Source organism: Chiloscyllium punctatum, chromosome 19, assembly GCF_047496795.1.
Source record: "Chiloscyllium punctatum isolate Juve2018m chromosome 19, sChiPun1.3, whole genome shotgun sequence".
NCBI lineage: Eukaryota > Metazoa > Chordata > Chondrichthyes > Orectolobiformes > Hemiscylliidae > Chiloscyllium > Chiloscyllium punctatum.
The window spans coordinates 58,600,405-58,617,225 of NC_092757.1; the positions used below are offsets into that span (position 1 = coordinate 58,600,405).

At 40.8% G+C, this 16,821-nt stretch overlaps 1 protein-coding gene across 3 annotated transcripts in view; it reads right to left on the reverse strand.

Annotated features, from left to right (window-relative positions):
• Nucleotides 1–1,546: 1,546 nt before the first annotated feature.
• limk1a (LIM domain kinase 1a) overlaps nt 1,547–16,821 on the reverse strand; it is a 69,403-nt gene continuing 54,128 nt past the window's right edge. For 2 of the 3 annotated variants that reach the window (XM_072589472.1, XM_072589475.1), the window contains 5 exons: nt 16,296–16,361; nt 11,838–12,009; nt 10,743–10,798; nt 8,615–8,772; nt 1,547–7,265 (listed from right to left, as the gene is read on the reverse strand). In XM_072589472.1, coding sequence (XP_072445573.1) covers nt 7,115–7,265; nt 8,615–8,772; nt 10,743–10,798; nt 11,838–12,009; nt 16,296–16,361 — 603 coding nt within the window. In that variant the 3' untranslated portion in view covers nt 1,547–7,114. The other variant, XM_072589473.1, reaches the window with a different exon arrangement.

Consider the following 16,821-nt stretch of genomic DNA (forward strand, 5'->3'; position numbering starts at 1 on the left):
TATTTGTTTGGCATGACCTTCCTCAAACAAAGCTATACAGCCTATCCCAAATTAATCTATACCTTTGCAAGTGGCTATTAATTAGCTCCTTCAGAATTTTCTCCAATAGTTTGCCTTACACTGATGGAGACTCAGTCTGTAATTTCCTGGTCTACCTTTACCATCATTAAAAAGTGAAACCACATTAGCTGTCCTCCAGTCCTCTGGCAACTCTCCTGTGGCCAGAGAGTGATTAAAAATTTGTTTCAGGGTCCCTGAAATTTCTTGCCACACCTCCCCCAGCAGCCAGAGATATAATTCATCTGGGCTAGAGATTTTATCTATTTTTAAACCCCACACAGCCTGCAATACCTTCCCCATTTTCTATATCTAACAATACAAGCTCCTCACAGCCCTGTTTCCTGAAATCCATATCGACAGCTCTTTGACCTTCACTCTGGAAAAGGAGAAGTATTCATTCAACACACTTCTAATATCCTGCAACTTCACACTCAAGTTGTCCCCTTGGTCCCTTCTCCTAATGGGCATTGGCCTCCAATCACTTAAACAACTTTCTGCCACTTGTCCAGTTCCTAAGCCAGTTTCTGGTCCATCTCTCACAATTTCCCAGAATTCCATATGCCTTGACCTTCTCAGTTATTTCCCCATGTGGGACCTTGTCAAAAGCGTGGCTAAAATTCATATGAATGACACAAACCGAACTTACCTCATCATTCCCCCTTTCCCCCCCCCCCCCACATTAAATGACCTTTAAAATATCGTCACTGTTTTATTGATGGTAAAGCATCTTATCTCATTCCACCCACACTGTGGTTATGTCCACTTTTTGAAAACTGAAAAAAAGATTACTGCTGTTATAAAATTCTAGTCATTGCATAAATAACTGAATTAATGAATATTAACATACAAATTTTCTAATAATTCAATGGGGAGGTGAGAGGAAGACTACAATCCTATTTTGGAACTATTCCCCTCCATTTTTCACCACCAGAGGATGCTCTTTAATCATATGTGCTAAATATTAATGATGGAACTGAATATATCTGCATTGTTTGTTTATATTGTGGCTTTTTTTTTGCTGGACCTTTCTAAGCAAAGTTTACAGAATGTGCATTCAGGTCAAGTATAGGACAGCCAAATTTAAAGCCCAGGACTAGAATACTTTCCACTTTGGATATCCCATGTCAGTGTTAAGTAACGGCTCGTTATTAGGTTTAATGAAGTTCCTTCTACTCTACCCCGTGTGCGCCTCAGCCCAAAGCTAAAAAGAAGACCCTTCAGTGAATATGGCTTTGCTTATTGTTTTCTTCTTCTTTGTCTCATTGAGAGCTAAAGTTCCACACTTGTTTATTATCTGGTTATAAAGGAGGGCTGAAGTGATTTTCCAAATAATCATTCTTGGTAACAGATTTAAGATTTGCAAATTCACTCATGCTCACAATTTCCAATAGGAGGCACTGCAGATTGAACAAGATGTCTAGCAGTAAGCACCTAAAAAAAAGGACATTAAAAAAATTGGTGTACAAGAGACTGGTAGAGTTACTCATTGAGATGAAGCTGGTTTTATTCAATTTTCCTGTTACAATACTTCACAGATTTGCTGTCATAGTCACCCTCCTGTGTGTGTGTAAAGTGCACTATGTTCACAGTTTCAAAATAAAACACTAGGAATTAAACACTGGAATGAAATGACTGAATCCACAGAAACAATAAATTAATGACAGAAAATGCAAGTTTTGACGTTGTAAACAACTTAAATCAACCACTGGTCCTTGACAGCTCTGGCTAAACAAGGCACAGATTAGTGGGGTGAGTTTCTTCAGCTTGCACTGCAGGTTTCTCAGTGCCACACCTATCCCTGTACACTCTGACAGCAGAGGCTTTGGTGTCACTCAAGTTTACAATGAATAAACGTTGCACATAATTTTGTATTATTAAGTTGTGCCTTTGAGCACAGCACTGAACAATATTATTGCATGAAGTTTAAAGGCAAAATTGGCACCAAATAGCAGAAAGCATTCCTCTACTGTTAATGAAGTTTGCACCTTGACTACTGAAGGCACCAACATCTGCCAAAAGTCCAGGCTGTCATTCCTCAGACATATGCAGGCAATGAATGCCAACAGGCTACTTAAATCACGGAAGACACTGAAATGGAGTTCAAACTTGTTCCAAGCATAGGCTCCTTGCAGCAGGAAATGCCAAATGGAACTCAGGAGCAGGAGTCCTGTTCAAATTCTTCACCATTTTCAAGCCAGACGCACTGACACCAATCATAATTTCCAACCAGTGATTCAGTACAAATCAGGGACTGACCTCCTGGTCTGTGGGGTAGACTGTGCCAGACGTTTGTCCACTTTTACAATATTTCAGTAATTTAAATAAGTATAATATTCAAGTATACTAGTTTCTGAAGTAACTGAAGATTGCCCTTCATTTTTAGCCCCTTTTCACTTTGACCTATAATATCCAGTTTGCATTCAAAATTAATACTACATTCTAACCATGGGAGTTGACTGTAAAACTCTGGAGACTCTAAGTTTGCATTACAGAGTGCTGTTTACCCAACTGCTCACAAAAGGTCAAGTGGGCTTGGACTAAACTGCACAGGATTTGAGATTGTAGTGTTCTCTATTACACTGTGCAATCCAATGGGTAATGAATTTACGTACATTTGTAAGCTGTAATGCTTTTGAGTTGCCCCTGCCCCAACATTCCCCATTGAGGACATTCCGGGCTGCAGATTCTCAGATGGAGGCAAACTTTTAGTTCACTCAAGTGTCTGCTAATCCAGGTAGATACTGCTGCCAAATTATTTGACGGTCATAGCCAATCTTGACTCTGTTTTCAACTGATGATCACAAGACTTTCAAAAATAAATATTCTAAACTGATGCATTGGCTTAGTTCTATTGGATTAGGTAATGAGGCATAGATCTAGTAAATGAAACTGGTCCAAAATGGTTCATTATCAATACCCATACTGCATTTATCTTAATGATCGCAACTCTGCCTCCATTAAAATTAAAACATTTAAATCAGAATGTCAGAACAAAAACCTAATGTTCCTTACTGTTAATGTACAAAGTTAACAATTTCAGTTTTTACCTACATTTGTAAACTAGCGAATATTTTTAGAGCAGTTGATTTGGATATTACCATCTATACAGTATATATTGCAACATTTGTCTTCAAACTTAGCGAAGATCGATGCATGGCTACAATAGTGATAAATAGAGTCAGCCACTTGATTACAAGGGCTGTTACTAAGTGCAAAATGTTTAAGGCCAAGCATCAGAGGAACAGTTATAAATGTTTTCCTCACAGGAGCCCCCACATTTGTGAAGCAGCTGATGCTATACCGAAAGGTTCCAGAGCTTTCTCACAGTACACCCATGTCACTGAACTGTGAAATATTTAATGACGTGAATCCTGAGATACTTGAAAATTTTAAATAAGTTATTGATGTAACAGCTCTTCATTAAGTCAGCAGTGCATGGAATATGCAATGCTAATTTTCGAAACACCAGCTGACAGATCACAGGTTAGCGTACGGACAAGAGATGTCAATATTTTCTTGCCTTGTAAAATTAGAGTGGCAACTCTCCAGTACAATCTACATAGTAAATATGGTTATGGCTTGAGCCCTAATCACTCCTGAAGCAGTCCTTTTAAATTTATGCAAGCTACAAATCTTTCTGAAGTCAACAGACAGCACCACTCAGCAGTGATGTGACTAAGCCCAAGAGCATCTGAAAGTCGGTCTTATGTTTAAGAAGTAACCTTATACATGTGATGTGATTCGAATGGCCATATTCAAAATTCCTTGCTCTGTTGGGTTCTGAAGAGGAGCAGAAAGAAAGGACTAGTCTTAACATTACAGAACCTAATATTCAGCAGTTCCTGTCTGATATAAAAGGCAAGTTCCAAACACTTCCTACTGATGGGTGGCCTAAAGTTGACTAACACTTAGGTCCTCAGCTAATGGTATACAAAGTAGATGGAAAAGTCAATGCTGCAATCATTTAGTTAGCTGAAGAATCAAAAACAAACTAGAATTCTGAGTCAGACTCACTCAATCTCACTGAATCTTCAATGTATTGTGGAATGGAAAAGGGCTATTAGTGCTTGGAATGGAAGACTGGCTACCAAATGTCAGCTTAAGTGCCAGGTACAGGATAGTCTTGATGCAAAGTACAGTCTCTCCCCCTCCACACCCCAGCAGTAGTCCATTATCAACCATGTCAGGTACAACATAGGCCAGATGCAAAGTAAAGATCCCCACATACATCTCCCACCATGTGTCTCATTCCAATCTCTGCAGAGAACAGTCTTGCTCAGTTGAATTGTTACACCATTTTTCCAATTCACATACGAGTCAGTGTGGAATCATTATTCGGGTCAGTTTTGAGCAGTCAGAATCAGAGTTTAGTTGCAATAAAAGTTTCTGCAAACAAGATGCTCAACTCCTCAGTCTTGGGTTGGTGAACACCCAAATTCCAAAAGGTGGAAGAACATCTGACATTACATTACTGAAATCTTGAAATTCAACTTCCAGATGTGTGTCCAAAGTGACTAGTGAGTGCACTTGGCACCAGTAACAGTGAGTGTTCTTTGTTCACCAGGAGACACCAGGATACAAACAGAAGAGAGGCAAAAAGAGGAGGGAGGGAGGGGAAAAAGCAGAAAACCAGCTGGCCTGAAAGCTCAAATAAATGCAATCTGCAATAATGCAGATGTAAATGTGATGTAGACAAGTGAAAAAACAAATATCTGAAGAGTCTAACAAGCACAAATAAGCAAATGACAGAGCAGAAATATTAATAAGGAGGAATTAAAACGAGAAATGTTAAGTTCATGCATGTGATGATACTAGGCAACCACTGGTGTTGCAGTGAGGGTTACCACCTGTGAAAATATTTGAAGGATATCCTACATTCTTCTGCAGGGCCTTTAGGCCTGAAACCAGATTTAAACTAGAGGTAGAAACTATTTACTTCACCAAGGAGTTCATCCTAGTTTACAGGTTATGTGGTCGCAGCCATCAAAATGCCTCATGCCAATCCCATTGCCGTCATGAACCAAATTTGCTGCAGATGGTGGTCCTGCCCCAAGTAGGCTTGGGCAGAAAAGCAAGGCCTGGCCAAGCAGCCAGTGTTTTCAGTTGTGGAAGGGTCCCAAAGAATTTCCCAATGATTATACTAAAGTCCTCTATGTTTGAGGTTTGTGCATTTGGCTCTGCAGAGATTCAGGTCCACATCCAGTTAGAGTTCACAGTAACACAATGAGCAAGAAGCAGATGAAAGTTTGCCAAGAAACATAATGGACTGGAAGTTTAGTTGTTACATCCCTGTTTTTGAAGGATTAATACCCAAACCTAGGGACTTGAGGAAAAGCAGTGATTGCATGTTGGCTATTAAGAATTGATTTGGATCTATATATTATGTCTATTTGAATCTGACTTCACAATATTTACAAGGGTTATCCTGTTAGGTGGTGTTGAGATGCTTCAAACAGAAAAGGCAAAATGAGTGGGGGGGGGGGGGGGAAATGGGGGGGACAACATGGTCACCTCAGGTGAGAGATAGGGGAAAAGAGAAGGGATGAGGGTTTCAGAATAAAACCAGAAGATTAAAAAAATTGTTAACTCGCCATCAACTCAAAATGCAGATCTTGGAAATCTTACAATTTATCACTAAGATTGTCAAGGATGTTCCAGACTAATAAAAAAAAGGACTGGAACTGGAATGTCCAAATCAGGAAACATGCATGGAGCAACATTAATGTGCAACACCAATAAATAATTAAGTGTGTACTACAGATTGATGAGGAAAAAAAAAAGGAGGCTACTACAGACCTCTCCTGTAAATAACTGGAGAGTCACCAAATAAATGCATAGTTCAAATATGGTTCTTGCACATGCGCTTGCATATCAGAAAATGGGGCCTTATATTTCTGTTAAAAAAAAAGTAAAAGGTGTTTTGGTTGAGGCCAGATGCTGAACAGTAAACAAATGGAAGGGCTAAAAGAAAAGAGTCTCAATCTGAGCAAGTTCTCAAGAATTAGATACAATGTTTGATTCAAATACAGTAATCCATGTTGGCAGCTCCTGAAATTATAGTGGCGTCATTTTGAAATTTTTTAATCCAATAACAGATTTCTCATTCCATTAAAAGAAATGAGGAATCTTAATTGAGCAGCACTTCAATTCATGCCACACATCTATAAACCCTGATAAAATAAATTAATGAGACACCCCAGCCCTGAACCTTCCCCTCAGATCAAGGAGCTTGTCAACATGATGGGGTGCAACTGTTGTCTGAAATTTCAGTGATTTCTTCTGTCACTGAAGTATCCAAATTGGAATGAACTACATAAAATAATTTGTCTTTTCCTACTGGATATATAAAACCAGTTTTTACTTTTGTGCTCACTGAGATAAGGGACATTAGTGCTTGGAATGTAAAGTTATCATTTCGGTTCATGCTGTCTACCACACAGATTCAACTCCGATGCAGAATTTGCCAGGTGTAGGCTAAAATTGCTCCATTCTCCCGACCCTAAACAACTGAAAAAGATTTTTAAAAAAAACTTTCTAAAATCATACAACCACTCTGTGCTGCCAGTACTAGTGACATTGCTAAGTTGGAGGCAGTTTTCTACTGAGGGTGCAGCCTATTTGGAGCTGGACAGCACTAATCAAATGCCCTTCATACATTACCAAAGCAAGGTTCTTCTGTGTCCAGACTTTGAGCAGGAACCCTATGCTGCCACTAACTGAAGGTATTTAGTTATCTACAAATCACATGTAAGGTGCATGGGCACTGAGTTAACAAGAGCATCATTGTGGACATAACCACTTACACCAATACCCAATAAACTGCCATGTCCTTCCTGTATCCAACTGGAGGCGACCAGCTATTTACATGAGTTGAGTCTTGTCCAGTGAAATGTTAAAGCAGAAGGGTCTACCCGCAGGATTATGAACAGTACAGTGGAGTACTGGCAGGTTTGATTGTGCCCAGAACGCTGATGAAATGGGAGATTACTTGAAGGTGGTTAGCTGAACATCAGCATGCTTGTAGACTACACTGTAATGGTTCAGCTGGACCAGCTCACATGGCTTCCAGAAGCTTCTCTTTGCTTCTTGAATGGTTCTGGAAGAAGGAATGATTGATCTGTTCCAGGTCAGAGGTGAGAGCAAGATGCATCTCCACATGCAGTTTCAGAACTAATAACCACTGTTCCAGCTTCATAAAGGATGGTCTATGGAAAACAAAAAACAGCATTAGGAATGGCATAATGGACAGTACAGTGGGCTCTCTAGATCTTGTAGTCGTAGAGTTGAAATATATGACTTGAGTGAAGCAACAAACACTTAAATCTACCTACTCACTGGAGAGGGGGAGCACCAGCTTGATTGAACACCAAGGTGATTGTCAAACCTCTTTTCCCTCCTCCCAACTGCATTTGTTTGAAAAAAAAATGTCAAACTTGCCTAGCATCATTATGTATATCCTGGAAGTTGCTGACTTCAAATGCAAGTGGTCACTCCCAAAATTACCTGGTGAATGATCAATTTGAAACCATTTGTAGTGGTTAGAGGGAAAGGATGATCCAGTGAAAGACAGCAAAATGAGAAAATAAAACTATACTTCTGCAAAAATTCATTGCTACAATGCTATGTACTTAATGCAAATATAAAAACTAGCCAAAGATATTAACTTGTTAAAAACAACTTTTACTCAAACATTGTACCAGTGTGCAGTGTCCTTATTGTAATGTATTTACCAGACAGAAACAGGCTGTTGGCCCAGAATACTCATACCACTGATCAAATTAAAGAAAACTCACCAAAAATATCAGCGCTAATGATGTTAATGTTAAATGCTTAGAGATACCAAGGCAGTCATGCAATCAGAAATAACAACGCTATACACCACATCAACAGCCAATATTATTAAATTAGTCCACTGTGCTTTTTTTTAAAACCCCAACTATCAGATCTGAACCGGTTTCAGATTAATGGACAGATATCGATCATTAATAAGGTTACAGTTACTCTACGATCAACATGGCAGAGGGTACACTAGATGATTTCTTGTCCAGAAATTCCTATGGGTAGCACTGCTGTTCAGAATACTGTTCCATATTATTCATTAGAAACTGCACATGTCCTTGTACTGATCACAAGACCTTTTAGGAGAAAAAGTGAGGACTGCAAATGCTGGAGATCAGAGCTGAAAAGGTGTTGCTGGAGAAACGCAGCAGGTCAGGCAGCATCCAAGGAGCAGGAGAATCGATGTTTCGGGCATGAGCCTTCCTGAAGAAGGGCTCATGCCTGAAACGTCGATTCTCCTGCTCCTTGGATGCTGTCTGACCTGCTGCACTTTTCCAGCAACACATTTTCAGCACAAGACCTTTTAGGCAACTTCAGTCAAATCAAACTCAAGCAGCTGATTGGCAGTATCACTGAAACCCATCCAAATTCTGAAAATACCCAGTCAGCTAACACTTTCATCCATTTATTTTAGATTTCCAGCATCTACAGTATTGTCCTCTTGTATTAGCCTTTCCATATCAAATCTTGCTCTGAAATCTTGTGGCAGACTCACCTCTTTTCTGGATCCAAGTCACAGCACATCACTGCAATTGGGAAAAAGGCAGCTGGACATTCCTCTGGACAGTATCGATCCAAGAAAACAGGGACATTCAATCCAAAATCTGTTGTCCTGGGCAGGTAATCTGGGTCTGCATTTACTCTACCAATCAGCTGGAAGTCAAACAAAACAGCGTATTATAAGGAAAGCTGACATTAGTTTAATGAGGTGACAATACCCCTGCCTCCCCATTGAGACTGTTCACATTATCAGGTATGGTGCTCACTGCTTCATCACACAAATCTCTCAGTTTACAGATTATGTCTCTAACAGCTCTAAGACTAATGGAGCTCTTTGAGTAACTGAGTTTTGGGCCTAATGTTAACCCTGTGCAAATGAAAGAATTCTAAAAGCTTAAAATCTTGTGCAGTCAAGAGAAAATTGCAGTTTGGGGATGTACAATTTTAGGAATAATTTATGTCTAAATGCAGTCACAATAGGACTGTTCACAGTTTGTGCATATGACGTCCTCTGTACTTCATTTACTTGACTGGTAGAACAAATATAGATGAAACCTTTCTAAAACAAAAGAACTGCAGATGCTGGAAATCAGAAATAAAAACAGAAATTGCTGAAAACACTCAGCAGGTCTGGCAGCACCATGGAGAGAAAGCAGTTGATGTTTTGGGTCCAGTAACCCTCCTTCAGAACAATGTTCTGAATATAAAATAATCAACAAAGACCAGGTGAGACTAAATCAAGCAAATATTGTGGAAGAAAAAAAAAACGAGTAGTACTGAGTTCGATCAGATGTCAGGAGGTTGCAAAAGTTCAATGCAACACTGTAATGAAGATGGGTCACTGGACTCAAAAATCCATTAACTCGGCTTTCTCTCCAGTGCTGCCAGACCTGATGAGTTACCTGGCAATTTCTGTTTTTGAACTGCCTTGGTTGAAACAGTTTAAGTATATTGTGCTTATGAGAACTATAGTGGTGGGTTGAGATCAGACTCTTATAGGAACACTTAGGAATGATTTAAGGTGAGAGTTAACCAATAAATTCATGCGCACAAGGGAGGTTTTCCTCAAACTGTGTTAGTATGAACTTTTCATGACAGTACCATCTCAAAGCCTAGTTTCTTTTACATGGCCAAATCAGTGAACAACTTAAAGTTGCAAATATCTTGTTCCAGAGCATGTAATATTAAATAAGGCCACACCATACTTTTACAACTTTTTACTTGCTGGAGCCTTTTCCTTTTATTCTCAATTGCCGGAGGGAAATCTCCTCCCTCTTCAAGCGCAACTATATTTCAATTGAGGAAGTTCTTAAAGATCTAGATCCTTCCTCCAAGCTTGTGGCATTTAGCAGTCCATGGCTGATATCTCAGCCCTCAATCACCTTGCTATCTCCCAACGCAAATGTGGCACACACAATTAAGAGCAACAATCACAATGAAGGGTGAATGTAACATTCTGAATTTACTGAGCTGTTGGTTCAGTAAGCTGCTGAGATGATGGATTCCTGGTCTTTAATTTTTACAAGCAGTTCACTGCAGCAACTTAGAGAAAGTGAGGACTATAGATGCTGGAGAGTCAGAGTCAAAATGTGTGGTGCTGGAAAGGCATAGGTAAAGCAGCATCGGAGGAGCAGGATGATTGAAATTTTGGGCATAAACCCTTCATCAGAAATATGGAGGAGAGAATAAAGGGGCTTGCCGGGGGGGGGGGGGGGGGGGGGGAGGGCGGCAGGGAGAAACAGGGTAGTTGGGAAGGCAGGTGAGTGCAGGTGGAGGGGGGCTGATGGTGATAGGTCAGATCGAAGGATGGAGCGGATATGTAGAAAAGGAAGATGGACAGGTAGGACAGGTTAAAGAGGGCTGTACCAAGTTGGAGGGTTTGTTTCAGAGATATGGAAACTAATGAAATCAACATTGAGGCCGTGTGGTTTAACAGTCCCAAGACAGAAGAAAAGGCATTCTTCCTCCAGTCATCGGGTGTCTTGGTTTTGGCAGCGGTGGCGGCCCTGGACCTACATGTCCTTGGTGGAGTGGGAGAGGGAGTTGAAGTGGTCAACCATGAGGCAGTGGGGTTGTTGGGTGCCCCTCCCCCCCCCCACCCCACCCAGAGTTGTTCCACTTACCTCACACAGCATAATCCCAAATGAAAAGATGTCAACTTTCTCATCGTAGCTTTTCCCTGGGAATTAAAAAATAAGTTAAACACTGGGTGAGACTGAATCAAGCAAATATTGTTTGGGGGGGGGGGGGGGGGGGGGAAGAAAAACAAAAACAAAAAAAGAGAAATGAGCATTTGAGTTCGATCATGCATCAGAGAACAGGAATCAAGAATTGTTCAGGATCAGAGCAACACTGTACAAACTGCAGTATCCGTATGGACAACAGAATGGAGTACTAAGAGTATTGCTGAACACTGGACAATTTTCAACAAGTACATATGGGTTCTAATATAATATTGTAGAATAAAATGAATTGGACAACTATTCTGTCCCAACTTATACATACACAGATGTTGGGGTTCCTCCCATACTCTGGTCAAAAAGCATTAGAGCAAAGCCCAAACATTTGCATTTTTTTCACGAGATGCTGGAGAAGCTTCTCAGAAATCTGGATTATACATAGTTCCAAAGATTCTTTAGTAGAGGATAACACAAAATCCAGCAGATTTACCCTACAATTCACCACTTGAAAACACCATATGTGTGATCTGTAACTTCAGATAGAGGACAGATGAGAATTTCTCCTTGAGCCGTTGGGCTGGCCAGAACATTACCACATCCTTAAAATAACCTCTGCAAGTGCAGCAATAATAGCTGCTGTGAACAGCATGAGCTCACTTTAAAACACGAGTGGGAAGCTTTTATTCAGTTGTAGTTGGATATAGCCAGCCAGTACCTGCTGCACAAACAGACTCAAACTCCAGGTATGATTTCTGTCTTTTTGTTCACGGCAGCAGCTCCACTGTGCTAGCAAGGGTAAAATTAATCAGCTCATCCCTGATCAAGTACAGGCTTGTGCTGGCAAGTGTTCACTCGTTCAGGTAACTGGAGCAAGAGGACAACAGACTAGCTTACTGAAGTTCACTGCTTGGCTCACAGATCACGGGGCATGCTAATGAGGCTTCCATGGTGTAATCTCAGCAACCCTTTCAACCAAAGGATAAAAAGATAGGAAATAAAAGAATGAGGAAAGAGACAGTTCCCCATTTTTATGCTCACCATTTATCATCTCTGGAGCCATCCAGTAAGGATTTCCCACCACAGTGTAACGCTTCTTTCTGTCTGGCTTTCTCATTGTGGATAGGTTTCCCGGTGACTGATTGTCTGTCTGCTTTTTATCATCGACCATTAGTCTAGACAGTCCAAAATCAGCAACTACTACAGTGTTATTCTGAAACAAGATAGACAGTGTGCAATTTTTTTTCCCCATCAGTCTAACAGAGACCATCTGAGGGATGAAACTAATGGGACTGAAAGCAGACAACTCAGACTGACAACCTGCATCAAAGGGTTTTACAGGAAGTGGCTCGCAAGATAATGCAGGCAGTGAAATATTCCAGAACTGACTGGATTTTGGGATGGTCCAGCAAACTAAAGAAACACTAATGTGATACTCCTGGTCAAGGGAGACAAAGCAGGAAACTATAAGCGAGTTAGCTTTGCATCTGGCATTAATGTACTAGAATAGATTGAGCATCGATTAACACAGAATTGGGATTAATCAGTTTTTTTTCAGGCTCAAACAAACAATGTAACTAGTGAAGTACCACAGGATCAGTCCAAGGGCCTCAATTATTTACTTTTATATAACATACTGGCGGGACAGGGGGTAATGTATCCAAATCTGCTAATGATACAAAAAAAAAGGTCATGTTAGAAAAGGATGAAGCAACTTGCAAGGTGATTATAGAAGGGATGAGTCAGCAGCTAAGCATATGGCCGATGGAATTTAACGAAGGAAATTGTGATGTCATGCACTTTGGTCGGATGAATCAGAAGGAGGTTTTCTAAATGGGGAGAGATATCAGGAAAGTACAGTGTGAAGGGATCAAGGTGCCAAAAACATAGTTAAGATGCAGATGCAGCAAGTAATTAAAGGCAACAAATGAAAGTTTAGCCCTCATTGCTAGTTTTAACCTCTAATGCCCCAAAGTCATACAAACATCCAGGGTGTTGACAAGGCCATGCCTGGAGTACTGTGTATAGCTTTGGTCTCTGTATTTAAGAAAGAATATACTCGCATTGAAGGCAGTTCAAAAATGACTAATGAGGCTGATTCAGTGAGAGGAATTATGAAGAAGTTAGACTTTTATTCATTACAGTTTGGAAAAATAAGGGGCGATCTTTTGAAATGTATGTGATTCTGAGGGGCTTGACAGGGTGGATGTTGAGAAGGTGTTTCCACTAATCAAAAGGAATCTCAAACTTGGGGACACAGTTAGAGGATAAGGGGATACTTATTTAGAGCTGAAATGCAAAGCTATTTCTTTGCCCAGAGGGAAGGGAATGTCTGGAATTCTTTACCCCGGAGTGTGATGTGAAGGCTGGATCACAAAGTATTTGAACAGAGGTGATATATGAAATAGAGATAAGGCCGAGGAGTTGCATGAAAAAGAATGCAGGCTTGGGCCAAGATCTTATTGAATGATGAAGCAACGCTCAAGGGGCTGAAAAGCTACATCTGCAAGTACTACTTTTTTTAAAAAAAACGTGTCCCCCCTCCCCGAAGACAGGGACCCCCATTTCAAAGTGCCTTGCCGCCGGAGTGGGGAGAAATATCACGCCTTTGCTGCATCTCCTGTGTCTGTGCCCCTTAGTCCATGCCTCATCCTTTTAACCCCAAGCAGCTTCTACGAGTGCCTTTGCAACGTAGGTTAGGGCCTAGAGAATAGACAAGTGCAACACCGAAGGCAGGCATTCCGCTGACGGTCTTCAATAAAAAAAAAACTAGAACAAATTCAAAATCATTTATGTCTCCACTCCTACCTTCCCCTCCAGTTATTCATCCAATTTCCTTTTAGTCACTAATTTAATCTGTATCCAAGAGACAGAGTACATGCCAAATCCTAACCATTGTGGAATGGTTTTCCTTATGTCACCTCTCCTGCTTTTGTCAAATCAATTTAAATGAAGTTAAATGTGGAGCATCTGATTATTGATCTGTCGCCATGGGAAACAGTTTCTGTTTATTTGATCTAATCGTTAAGTTATACACTTCCATCAAATTCCCCGAAGTAGGAGAACAACCCTACTATGTAATCCCTCAACCTAGTACATCGCCCCTGAACACTTCACAAAGCCTCACACCTTTCTGTGCCTCAGAATGGAGGCACAGTCACAGAAGTGTTCAACTACTTCGTATACGTTGAAGAAGAACTTAATGATTTTTGTACTCTGTGCCTCGACTCAAAAAAGTCCTTCAGAAGCAGATGTTTTAGTTTGATATATTTTATAGCCACAGCTTTGTCAGAAAATTGCACAACTTGGTCATTCGTTTTATGTAAACAGCTCCAGTTCTTTGAACTTGGCTCAACAAAATAACCAAACAGCAACATCCAACTGACTTCAGCCTTGAGCATTACAAACAAGAACAGCAAGTACAGAAAGGAATATCTGCATTAGAGTGACAAACTGACTGACAGCCGTCTCCTAGTTTCACTTTTAAGTATAAAATCAACAAAACCTTCCAGTAATTTAGCACCCATTAGTTCACTGACTGTAATGGGCCATTTTTATCCACACAAGTGGACTTGTAAAGGAGACTAATTCGTTTGCAGAGTGATCAAGATGTTCTCACTTTAAATTTAAAGTGACCACACATGGATATCCAACACTGCTTTTCTGATTATATATTCACAGAACAGCAGCTTTTGGGAATCGGAAACACAGAAATGCTGGAAATACTCCACAGGCCAGGGAGTATCTGTACAGGGAGAAACACAGAATCCATGCTTTTGGTTTATGATCTGCATGGGATCTGACAAAGAGTCATTGACCAGTTTCTCTTTGCACAGATGTTGCCAGATGTCTCAACAGTTCTTACTTCTTTTAGAGCAACAATAACCCCTTTATTTTCCCCCAGACCACCAAAAACAGATTTTTTGTGAACATCTCATTCTCTTTCAGCAGGAAAGCCAGCAACAGCTGCCTGATATCTGGTCTGGCACAACATTTGATACAAATTTAACAAGAGATGTTCAGACATGAAGAAAACAACTTGCAAAAAAAAAGTTCAAAGCAATAAACTGAACTTAAAAAGCAAAATAATCAGTATTAAAAAAAAAATGACCACTAAAATATGCCAAGCAGCAGAGTTTATTAATAAAGATCTCTTCTACTTTTTCCCCCATATAAGCAGCTGGACTGGAGACAGACCAGGCTTCAAACGGATAGTCACTCAAATCAGGAAGTAGGGAGGGCACTGGAATCGAGGAGAGTTCAGTTTAACTAACATCACCTGCGTTAACTTCTGGTGGCACACACGGAGGGATTCACTTGGCGGTGGAACAGGAAGCAGACTACCTTCTCTTGCAGTTGGAAAATAATTGCAAGCCAGAACCATTTCTGAACTTTGCTCAAAAGCACTGGTGACTGGCAAACTATCTGATCAGAATGTAACATTGAGCAACAAGCGGAAGCTAATCTGACTGACCACAGTATGTTCTCCTTTGACTTTGTGTGTGTCTTGGGGCTGGGAAGCTTCCATTTCTTATTTTCTCAGTACATTATTATTATTTGCACAAAATGTCAATGTTATCATAAAAGTACAAAATAAAACCTTCAAGAGCCAAGCTAACTCCTTGTAAATAACTTTGTGAAACATCTGAAATTCAAACCATTTTTCTCCTTTTTAGCAGCTTCAAACTAATCAATTGTTTCCAATTTTTCTCCAACAAATTGGGCTAAGATGGGGTCTCAAGTTTTCACATGTCAGGACAGGGATATGTCAGTAGTGATGACCAACCAGCACACATACAGATCCAGAAAGAGGCGGCTGTGCTACCTTCACCTGCCTCAGCATCTGTAGCATTGCAATGTTGGCTGAAGGCAGTTACAGTACAGCATTCTCTGCATCCAAGCTACTGTGAGCTCTGCATATGCAGCAGAGGGACAGGCCATCCAGGAGACAGTGGACTGGCACTGGCAGGCACAATCAGTATCCAAGGAGGATGCCATATCCTAGAGTTCAGTCCCATCAAACACAATGGCCTTTCAGTGTAACTTGTGGACATGGCGATTTGCGCAGTGGGCAGTGCCACTGAGAAAAGGAGAAGCTGCAAGTTGAATTGCGAGCCCTAGGCTTGCGATAAAAAAGGTATACGGCATGTTAGCACTACCCTTGTGGTGTGAGGTTGCCAAAAGCGGCATGCTCCTACCACACCCAGCAGCCCCGAAGAAACAGATGCCAGAAATTAGGATCATTTGGCACCTGCCCAAAACTCACCCTGCTCCAGTATAGACTGGGAGACCAGACAGAAATCACCAACACTCCAGACTTTGCTCTAGGGGACCTCCACCCAAAGAAACTGGCATCACCCAGGTCACCTTGCCATCTGACAGGAATCTGGTATTCCCAGAGACAGCCTCATTCACTTCAACAAAACCAGCCCTGCCATGCCAGCTAGCATCTGCAGTGCCCTTTCAAGCCCCACCCCAACCAGTTTTATTGGTACTTACCTCTCGCACAAGGCAGTTGTGGGAGTTCAAATCCCGATGGATAATGTTCATGGAATGCAGGTAAGACTGAAATCAGAAAGATAACAGGGAACAAAGTGAAGAGCTTTAAAATTAATACAATTTCTCCTTCAGTTTATTCAATAACAAGGTGGTGGTGGTCTCATAATGACAAAGTTATTGGACAAGCAATCTATAATCCAGAAACCCAGGCTAAGGTTCCAGTGATTTTAGGTTCAAATCCCATTACGTCAAGTGACGACATCAAAATTCAGTAAATACCTGGGACTGAAAAAAAATAGCCTATTGACAACTGTGTAACCATTGTCATTTGCAGTAAAAACCCATCTGGTTCTCTAAATGTCCTTCAGGGAAAGAAATCTGCCATCCGTACCTGGTTTGGCATTCATGTAACTTCAGCCCCACAGCAATTCAGTTGACTCTGAAGTGCCCTCTAATTGCCAAGCAAGCCATTAATTTGTATCAAACTGCTACAAAGTTTAAACAAAGGAATGAAACAGGATGGCCC